The 10,618-nt window shown below is 40.6% G+C and overlaps 2 protein-coding genes across 2 annotated transcripts; one reads left to right on the forward strand and one right to left on the reverse strand.

Moving 5' to 3' along the window:
- Positions 1-784: 784 nt before the first annotated feature.
- fibina (fin bud initiation factor a) lies at positions 785-2,357 on the reverse strand. The gene has a single exon (XM_067234371.1). It carries the CDS (start codon positions 2,350-2,352, stop codon positions 1,732-1,734), a length of 621 nt encoding a protein of 206 aa, XP_067090472.1. The 5' UTR covers positions 2,353-2,357; the 3' UTR covers positions 785-1,731.
- Positions 2,358-3,200: 843 nt separating this feature from the next.
- On the forward strand, positions 3,201-8,033 carry slc5a12 (solute carrier family 5 member 12). The gene is made up of 15 exons (XM_067234362.1): positions 3,201-3,554; positions 4,053-4,118; positions 4,244-4,295; positions 4,379-4,446; positions 4,942-5,096; positions 5,232-5,372; positions 5,571-5,700; positions 5,776-5,864; positions 6,011-6,123; positions 6,335-6,402; positions 6,512-6,598; positions 6,728-6,921; positions 7,037-7,140; positions 7,535-7,659; positions 7,742-8,033. Exons 1-15 carry the CDS (start codon positions 3,201-3,203, stop codon positions 7,901-7,903), a joined length of 1,908 nt encoding a protein of 635 aa, XP_067090463.1. The 3' UTR covers positions 7,904-8,033.
- The last annotated feature ends 2,585 nt before the right edge of the window (positions 8,034-10,618 follow it).

Below are 10,618 nucleotides of genomic sequence, written 5' to 3' on the forward strand. Positions count from 1 at the left end.
GATCAGCCCGCCAACGCATTTGGACCGGCCCTCTCAACAATGCCAGAGACTTTTTTTTTTATAAAACCAAGAAAAGTTTACACTGATTAATATGCATAAGTAAGTAAATGTTTTGATTTCAATAGCAATGAATATGAAAAAAGGTAATTACGATATTAATAATGCTCTTTTAATAGGCTATATATCCCTTGATATGTATGGATGTATGGTGAATAATAAACTAATCTAGCATAATAAATACATTTGAAATCATAATAACATCTCCACAATAATACTGGTAGTCACTCCGGCCCATGTAATTTTCTGTTATAGACCGACCCGGCCCCACATTAAAGAAAGGAAAAATTATCTGGCCCTCGCAGAACCCCTTGGGGACCCCTGCTGTAAAGTGTCATTGCTTGCTATTCAAAGGGAAAACACAATTATTCAAAAGAAAAAAAAAAGTTATTACAGGTTATAAAGAAACACAGAAGATCAATAGCACAAACTTTTACAATTAAATCATGAATGAGTATTGTGACATTTCAAAGGGCAATTGTGTGCAGTAGTATCGTCATTGAGTAAAAAAAATATATGTTAATATACATTTTGAACTGTATGTATGTAGATATGCATTTATGTTTATTCAAGGAGAACATGAGCATTGAAGATGAATCTGTGATTTCATGAGAGATGTTTTGATGTTCTTGGAATTGTAGCCGAGTCAAAATATTTTTGAAAAATAAAATGTTCATGCGTTTGACTTAATTTGTTCTGTATTTTATAAGGAGAACATGAGCCTGCAGGTTGTTATGCATTTTATTTCACCTCTTCTGAGGTCTCTAAGTCTGCGTAGACCGTAACTTCTCAGTTACGCCAGTATTTTTGCAATAGAAAAACATGAACTCCTTCACATTAAGTAGAGCAATACATGACACAGGCTTCCCAGAAAAGAAAATAAGTAAAAATGGAAATACGTCTAAACTTAGTGTGTTACCAGTGAAAAAGGAATGTTGTCCTTATTTATTGACAACAGGAAGTTAAGAAGTTCATGATCCTTACTTGCTTTCGCATATTTCCTATTAAATCTTTATGACCTCTAACTTTAATACATCTGTTTATCACATTTCCTTTGGTATGTGTTGTGTTATACTTTTTGTTCCCTACATAGAAAGTCTTAGGGGTAAAAAGTTTAATGTGATAGTTCCAATAGAGTCATTATCCCTGTTAGTTAAAATTTATTTGGTTTGAACTGGGAACATTTCAAATAGTTACAGAATAGACCTGTTATATCTGAAGCTGAAAATACAACATAACATAAGAAAAAAACATTACTAGACAACAGTAACATTATGTACCAACATGAATAAAACATTTAAAGTAGATAATATCAGCTTCTTCCCAATAGATTTCTTTACATGTACAGCCCGATTTCAAGCGATACAATAAAGATGAAATTAAGTTAGCAAAGTCGGATTATGTAGCTTTAAAAAGTTCAAGAGGTGGTTCCAAGGGGTCAATCAGGCATAATGGATAATTTTGCCTTCCTCCCATGTTCAACTGAGTTCAAAGAATGTGTTTATGTTTTCAGTTAAGTTCCTTCCAAATGACACATTTACAAGGCAGGGGAACATTAAACACAACAATTCAGAAAGTGTGCATGCACACGAGCGCGCAAACACATACGTCAGAAGTATTTTTCATTCTTCATGCAATGGACTTTCCAGATGGAGTTGTTGGGACTGGGCTGATTTATACATTGAGATACTCTGTTCTGAGACGACTGAGTCTTGTGCCATGGCTTTTAAGAACGAGAGAGAGCAGCTCATGTTTATCTTTTAGTCCCACTGAGATGTCCTTTGTCTCCCTGAGACGATCTGTAACGCCATGGATTGTCTTCAAGACATTGCCATTGAGTTGGTGCTCCTCTTCAAGGTCGTTGTCCTGACTTTGTTTGAATTTAACTTCTAACTCTAAGAGTGATTTCTCCACACTTGTAAAAGCCTCACTAATCTGAGATGTCTCCTGAGAAAGAAATTTTCCATAGCTTTCCTTTCCGTCCAAGTCGTAAGATATCGTTCTGCCAATGCCTTCCAACAACCTTGCAGCAGCTTCAACTTCATGCTTCGTGATAAAAAAATCGTTGCGCACTACCGAGTCGCTGTCCTCATTCGTTCCGCACGCGCGCCGGTCAGTGAATTTAAAGAGCATTTGACATGTCTCGGGGTCGTCATTCTCCTCATAGTCGCCGTCCGGTACAAAAAAGTGATGAAATGTGCCATTTGACATTTCTGGATACAAGGGCCCACTAAAAGCTGAAAAGCAAAGTGGCATCGATGTTAAAATAAACAGCACTAGACGTGTGAAATCCATATCCACTTCTCAATGGGTTTAGGCGGCTTGGGCTTTAACCGCTGTCTCTGGCAACAACAACTGCTGTGAGAGTGCGTCGCGTGCAGTTTTCATTCCGACTCAAGTTACAGTCCCACCTCACCTAAAAGGCACAGACAACCCGAATTAGAAGAGTTAACATAGACCAACCACTGAATTGTAGCCTGATAGTCTGTTGCCAGTGGGCACAGGCTACTGAATCTGAATCTGGTTGTGTTACACAAAAAGTTGAAGAATAGTCTGATTATCATGAAATATTTATTTGAGTTTTTTGCTATTCGTGCATCCCTGCTGGTTTAATTAGCCTACACTTCCAGTGACTAGTGAGTACACTGTCTTCAGACATTTTGTTTTAAGTGTCAGCAATTTCCCCACCTGTACTCATTTAATATCTTACTGGTGAGTCAGTCTCACACATTAGGACAACAATGTATTCACGAAACATTAATGATTAATTGTGTGTGACATTAAGCCTTACAGAAACCTAAAAAAACATCATTTATACTGTATCTGGTCAATTCTCCTTTTGTTTTCAAACTACAAAAAACATACTCTTTACAACTTACATCTTAATACATCAAAATTCCTACTTCTGTAACCATAGCTTAAAAGGACATGATTGTATGTATAAGTTAATGCTTAATGTGGCTTGGATGAGTGATTGCTGTCACAACCTTAATCAGCAAAATCTCACTCTGTTTCAATTTAATAATGGCCAGCTCCCTAAATCATCAACTCTCAGTGAACACGTTAAATAATTCAGTAAATGAACAAAGTCTTCGCAGAAGCAAGAAGCAGAGCAACTGCCTCAACAGAAGCACCAAACCACCATGACGTTCCGGTCTCCTGAAGTGGGAACCTTCCAATCATGGGACTACGTGGTGTTTGCCTGTCTGTTCGTGGTCTCCTCTGGAATAGGGGTCTTCTTCGCCGTGAAGGAGAGAAACAAGGCCTCTTCTAGAGAGTTCCTGGTGGGGGGCCGACAGATGACCTGTGGCCCCGTGGCTCTGTCCCTCACAGCCAGCTTCATGTCAGCCGTCACTGTCCTCGGAGCCCCCTCGGATGTCTACCGCTTCGGGGCTTCTTTCGTACTCTTTGGTGTGGCTTACACCTTGGTGGTGCTTGCAACAGCAGAACTTTTTGTGCCTGTGTTTTATAGATCAGGCATCACAAGTACTTACGAGGTACGTGCGCACTTCATTAGTACGTGCTCCAGTAGTGGGGGTCAGATGGCTGAGCGGTTAGGGAAAAGGGCTATTAATCTGAAGGTTGCCGGTTCGATTCCTGGCCGTGCAAAATGACGTTGTGTCCTTGGGCAAGGCACTTCACCCTACTTGCCTTGGGGAGAATGTCCCTGTACGTACTGTAAGTCGCTCTGGATAAGAGTGTCTGCTAAATGACTAAAATGTAAATGTAGTCTGTCTGTCATGCCTTGCTATTGAGGCCTACCTGTCAAGGGGGTTGTAAGGTGAGTTAGAAAAGCAAACTTCAATCAGTTTGTTTGCACGTCTGTGTGGAAGGAAGGTTGGTCTGCAATCTTGTGTTGCAGGGAATGACGTCATCTCAAGGTGGTGTAGGATTAGGGGTTCAACCTTTCAGTGATATCAATTAAAAAACACATTGCATACTGTGCTAGGGAGCACAGAACCAACATTAAACTGCCATCGTCCTGTTCCCTCCAGTATTTGGAGATGCGGTTTTGCAGGGGGGTTCGCCTGGCGGCCACTCTAATTTACATTTTGCAGACGGTAAGATTACCCAACCAGGGAAATAAACACTGCAAAGCTGTGTAATCAAGCAGACTGGATGGATAAGAGATGAAGAGCATGTTATAATGTATTGATGTTTGTAAATGGTCTTGGTAATATTTCAGATTTTGTACACTGGAGTTGTGGTGTACGCTCCTGCGCTCGCCCTTAATCAAGGTCAGTTGTAGATCAAACTTCACATACATTCACTGTACCAAACGTATTCTGCTGAACTGAAATTATTCTCAATCTCTCTGCAGTGACTGGCTTCAATCTCTGGGGTTCGATATTTGCCACTGGGATCGTGTGTACGTTCTACTGCACCTTGGTGAGTTGGGTTAACAGAGTCAGATAAATCAAACTTGAACTCATTTCAAGCCCACTCTGTTTCTTCCCATGTGGCACATGTTTAAACACTTTGTCTCACAACATCAACATTGAAAGTTTAACTGACTTTCAAGACATCGTAAGTAGCCAACCAGGTTAGAGATTAAGTCACAAGGGAGGGGCCAGGCACCAATGGATTTATTCATTGTCTGTGGTGTGCAAGCTCACTATATGTGTGTGTGTGTCTGTGATTGGTATGTGTGTGTACATACTCGTGTGTGTTTACATTTTACATTTACATTTTAGTCATTTAGCAGACGCTCTTATCCAGAGCGACTTACAGTAAGTACAGGGACATTCCCCCGAGGCAAGTAGGGTGAAGTGCCTTGCCCAAGGACACAACGTCAGTTGGCATGACCGGGAATCGAACTGGCAATCTTCAGATTACTAGCCCGATTCCCTAACCGCTCAGCCATCTGACTCCCTCCATGTTTAGGGAGGCCTGAAGGCGGTTGTGTGGACAGATGCCTTTCAGATGGTGGTGATGGTGGTGGGCTTCCTGACTGTACTGATCCAGGGGGTGCTGAAGGCAGGAGGGCTTGGGTCCGTATGGGAGGCAGCGCAGAAAAGCAACAGGCTCTCTGTCTTTGAGTGAGTTCAGGAAACTGGCCACACCATTCTCTGGATACCAATACCAATGAAATTAGATTGAAGATGGCCCAATGATATTTACTGCTATCTTCATAGTACGTAACAAAAGTAAAATAAACAAAAAAAAATCCTCAGCTTTGACCCTGACCCTCTGAGACGTCACACATTTTGGACCATCATCATTGGAGGGACATTTACTTGGCTTGGCATCTACGGGGTTAACCAGTCTACTATACAGAGGTGTATTTCCTGCAAGACTGAGACCCACGCCCGACTGTAAGTATAACTGTTGCCATGGCACTGTGAGTGGATGTACAATATCTGACGTTCTTTGTCAAGACCATCTTCGCCCCACAAAACCTTCATATTCTGCTCTAAAACAATAGAGCTTTGGCTATAGATTCAGCGCGATTCTCCGTGCTGCGAAAGAGAAAAAGACAGCATGTGAACTTCTGCATCCAAACACCCTTTCAGAGCTCTCTACCTCAACCTCCTGGGTCTGCTGATCATCCTGGTGTGTGCTGTGCTGTCTGGCCTCATCATGTATGCCTTCTATGCTGACTGTGATCCATGGACAGCCGGATTCGTTACGGCCCCCGACCAGGTTTGTCTGGATCTCGAGTTTCGGTCGTGCCAGCCCGTACCATGCATTTCTAATTATGTGTATCTCTCTGGACAGCTCATGCCGTACTTTGTTATGGATATTTTGGGGGAACTCCCAGGCCTTCCCGGACTTTTTGTGGCCTGCGCCTTCAGCGGAACTCTAAGGTTACACGCGTACACATTTCAATTACGAGGCGCCCTGCAGCTATTACAAAAAAAACGTTTGAGGTTTTCCGTTTGAATGGATTCATTGCAAGATGTGAAATGTGATTTCAAAGAGATTTTCTTCACTGAACTGTTTGTCTCCACAGCACTGTTGCGGCCAGCATCAACGCTCTGGCAACAGTGACCTACGAGGACTTTGTGAAGCAGAGCTGTACAAATCTCTCCAACTCTGCCAGTGCCTGGATCAGCAAAGGATTGTGTAAATATGCCTTTAATTTGTATGTGCATGACAACCGTGCTCCCAGGACAGCAAGAGATGTTAAAGGAGATATGTAAAAAAATAATGTGATAAGATTTTGATCATGCACGAACAAAAAGTTGACACCAGCTACACAAAGGCTGGTAGGACTTTTTGTTTGTAAGAAATTCCACTGAGGGACACAGCTGAGAGATGTTCTACTCTCCTGCAGGTATTGTGTTTGGTGTGGTCTGCACTTCCATGGCTGTTGCTGCCTCCTATATGGGAGGAATTGTGCAGGTAAAAGTTGAATCTGACTTGGAGTCCTGCTCTGGGAACTTCTTTTGATGTGTGTGTGTGTGTGTTTGTGTGTGGGTGTGTGGGTGTGCTCTACTCTCCTGATGGCCAGGCCGCCCTGAGTATTCATGGAATGTGCGGAGGCCCAATGCTTGGCCTTTTCTCTCTGGGAATAGTCTTTCCCTGGACCAGTTCAAAGGTCAGTGCTTTGAAAGATAAATTCACAACACAAATCACACACTCTGCCCTGAAGTCCCATTTGATATATAGACGCACTCGACTTGACCTCACCCCCCCCTCTAACCCTGTGGTATGTCCGTGGCCGTAGGGTGCTGCTGGAGGGTTGATGGTGGGCATTGCCCTCTCGTTCTGGGCTGGCATGGGGGGGTTTCTTTACCCAGCCCACAGCAACAACACCAGGCCTCTGGACCTCAGCACAGTAGCATGTCAGCAGGCCAATGTTTCAGTCATGCCTGTCACTCCAACTCCACTCTCACTGGACTCCAATCCTCTCTCACCCAGGTGGAGTGCCGAACCAGTCTCTTTCACTGTGTCCCTTTATAATTATTTCCCTGACAAGTCGCATTAATGTCTAACACCATGACGGATGCCAGCATTTCGCCTCTGTCCTCCCCAGGTCACCCTTGGCTGATTCCTGGTACTCCATGTCCTATTTGTACTACAGTGCAGTGGGATTTATATCCACCATTATAGCAGGCCTGATGATTACCTTCCTTACAGGTACTGTTTATGTGCAATAGGGGAGATGGCACATTACTCATTTAGACTTAAAGAGACCAGGGATCAATTTCTACTTCTTGAATGTGAAGGGAAAACACCCAATCCATGGTTACAGCACATTCTGTGACATCCTATTAACTGTGTGAAAATGTCGTGGTTGCAAATGCAACTGCCGCTCTGGATAGGCCAGGCGTCACCCTTAGATTTTCAAAAGAGGCTTTAGAAACCAGCTGAAAACACCTTTAGATCATTACATAACTGAGTGAGCAAGTGTTATTTCGCAATGTTGAGGCATTTGAGGCTGCATAAACAAGAATTCACAGTTTCTAAAATATGCTAACCAAGTGGAAACTTTGGAGTTGTCTTTATCTCGGATTCCACCTTTCTTTGGCAGGATCCACCAGGGGTAAGGATGTGAAACCTCTCTTAATACGGCCAGTGTGCAATCTTTGCTGCTTCTGGTCTGATAAGTACAAGAAAATGTGCTGGTGCGGTGTCAGCCATGACGAGGATGAACAGGTGAGAGACTATAATAAGCATGACTACATATGTTCATGTTGTATCAGAGGAACACAATGAAGACCTGTGTTGTGCTTGTCAGGTTTTGGAAATCCCAGACGTGACGTGGGAGGGATACTGTGAGCGTGAGGAAAAAAAAGGAAAAAAAGCGTTCAAAAGAAAAAAGCGAGCAACAAACAATTACGACCTTACGGAAAAATCATACACCAATGCTGGGTTCAATGAAGACACTCAGCCTTTCTAAATGCGATATCATCTATGAGTCTCAAATGCAGTATTTGGAGTGTATTACGTGGTTTATGAGCATAACAGCTAGCGGTGACCTGTTCTTTCTATAATAAAAAAGAACAGCCGGAGTATTTGGTTTAAAAGATACAATCCATAATTTATTACAGAAAAGAGTGATATCCAAATAATTTTATTATGTTACATCCTTTTTTTTTTTTTTTTTATGTTTTTACATGTAAACAGGGATGAAGTAAACAATGTCCAGTAATTGGTACACAACCAATGACATCCTAACATAAAGTCCATGGTCTACTGGGCTTCCTGTCATGTTAACAGTATGGAAGGATATCCATGTCTCCAGTCTCTGACTTCTCATAATGGGCAAGGTCATCACTGTTCTACTGAATACAATATTCTACCCTCACCTACAGTTTCCATAGCCAACTCTTGCTCTATTGTACTTAGTCACTTACATGTGATGTTTAATCAATTGTTTTATATCTCATAAGAGTGACAGAGACAATAATTCATGTTACGTCACCTCTAGTAATTAATCCGAATCATTCTTCAATATATATAGTCGATCTGATACAAAATCAAAGATTTACAGCTGCCAATTTTTTTTGTTATAAGTAGCTTCTCCCATGACAAAGGCAGAGGTTTCGAACAGTTTTTGTGCTGAAAGTGACTTCAAAAACCAAATAAAGATGTTATCAAGATTTTAGGCTTTTACATAATTCCCCTCAAGGATTTTGCAGTGTTCCAAAAGCAATGCCAAACCCACTATCTGTAAAACACTTAGACATAAAACAAAATGCTTCTGTTAAATATCAGTATTTGAAACTTGAACATACGGTAGGTCATGGGGGAGTGTTTTAACCATCCATTAATTAAACAACCTTCATATTCATCACTGAAACAAGAAACAAGTCATTTGAACCGATTGAAGACACATTTTGTTAACTTCACAGAGTTAAGCTCTGAATAAGTCATGCAGGCTCAAGTTAAAAAGTATTCTAATAAATGGATGCATCCACACTATTCAAGTTATACAGAGCAGCCATGGTTGACAACATGCATAGATCTCCAATAATCACATCACAGGAAGGATGATTTAAAATGATTCTAACATTCCTCAGTCCATTGTATATGTATAAACTGGATTAGCAATTGAAATGTGTAAAGCTGGGGTCTCCAAACCTGTTCCTGGAGAGCCATATTCCTGTAGGTTTTGGCTCCAACAGCAGTTTTAACCAACCTTGTTCAACACATCAGTTAATGGAAGAAACCACACTACCAAATACTAGAATCAGGTGGTATGGAGGAAAACCTACAGTAAGGTATCTTTCCAGGGTTAGAGACCCATGGTGTATAGGATTGTATTGTACTGTTTATTAACAATAGGTATGTACTATTTCTCATATTTTAATTTAATTTATAATGTTACTTATTGCAGCTTTAGGCAAATGATTGGTTTCTTTATGCTATTGGTAAAAGCTTTTGAACAATCTGTTCTTAAAAGTTGTCATGTTCAATGAAAAAGAAAATGATGTATTTTACAATATAAGACATAATCTCTTATTGTATGAGGATCATACCATCAACTCTGAGATGGTTTGTTTTGAGACAATGCAAGAAAACAAATCATGCTTCTAAAGTGCTTAATTTTCAGACTAATGTCATGATTTTTAGTCATGCAAATGCAAAAATATATATACTGTTCACTGTATATATATCTTAAAAAGCAGAATACTTTTTGATTGCATCTACTAAATTATTAAAAACTAATTATCACCTGCAAACATTCTGAGGACACCTGAGGGAAGCGGAAGTTACATTACCTTACTTGCTTTTAAGGAAAGGTGAAGACATGCTGGCTAAATTCAGCACACCAACAAAAACATTACACACACATGAGAAACCGTCTGAAAAATACTGTACACACACACAGCTTGTAAAGAAAACTGAAAATGATTACTCTTGAACTAAAAAGAAAAATGTACAGCAATAACACAACAAGTACTGTAACAGAATATGTCCTAATTAAAGTATTCCAGACAGTCTTACTTTTCAGCTACTACTATTCTAGACTCCATACATTATATAATTTCTGTAACCTCCACACATATCGTGCAAATTGAAGAAGTCATGTAATCGAATGTGCTTGGTAGCGAAGTCCTTGAGAAAAAGTAAAAAATGAAACATCTGTTCAAGATTCCATTATTTAATTCTAATCTGTATGTTATTTTATATATCGATTCAAAAACACTATAATTGAAAATATACATAGCTGAATGTTGGGGTATTGTCTGATATTTTCACTTCCATGCTTCCTAGTGTGTTTCCCTGAACTGTTTCAGGGCTAAACTATCTTATCTAACTCCCTGTCATCACAATAGAGCACAATGAAGGGCGAATGAGAAAACAGACCCTAGGCATGGAAGAACAGATTTACCCCTGCAGGTGAGAGTCATTTACAATGGGGCTGTTACTCATACTTTGAGGATTTCGTACGAGCTGAATCACCATTTGAGGGTGGTGCACAAGCAACAGTGGTGGGCTATATTGTTCACATTTTTAAGCAATCCATATCGATAATTCAGAGTTTCCTGGAAGCTAGAGGAAGAGGGAGAATACTCGACTTGCAGCACAAACAGGCACATGTGATGTTGGTGACACACATCTTGTTGTTTGCAAAACAGTTAGGCACAATCAAATCACACTAGATTTA

The sequence above is a fragment of the Osmerus mordax genome, chromosome 4 (genome assembly GCF_038355195.1).
Source record: "Osmerus mordax isolate fOsmMor3 chromosome 4, fOsmMor3.pri, whole genome shotgun sequence".
Lineage (NCBI taxonomy): Eukaryota > Metazoa > Chordata > Actinopteri > Osmeriformes > Osmeridae > Osmerus > Osmerus mordax.

Coding starts and splice junctions, on each gene's coding strand:
- slc5a12 (XM_067234362.1), top strand. CDS start 3,201: ATGACGTTCCGGTCTCCTGAAGTGGGAACCTTCCAATCATGGGACTAC. Junction 4,119..4,243: donor TAATTTACATTTTGCAGACG/GTAAGATTACCC, acceptor GTAATATTTCAG/ATTTTGTACACTGGAGTTGT. Junction 6,922..7,036: donor TCCAATCCTCTCTCACCCAG/GTGGAGTGCCGA, acceptor TGTCCTCCCCAG/GTCACCCTTGGCTGATTCCT.
- fibina (XM_067234371.1), bottom strand. CDS start 2,352: ATGGATTTCACACGTCTAGTGCTGTTTATTTTAACATCGATGCCACTT.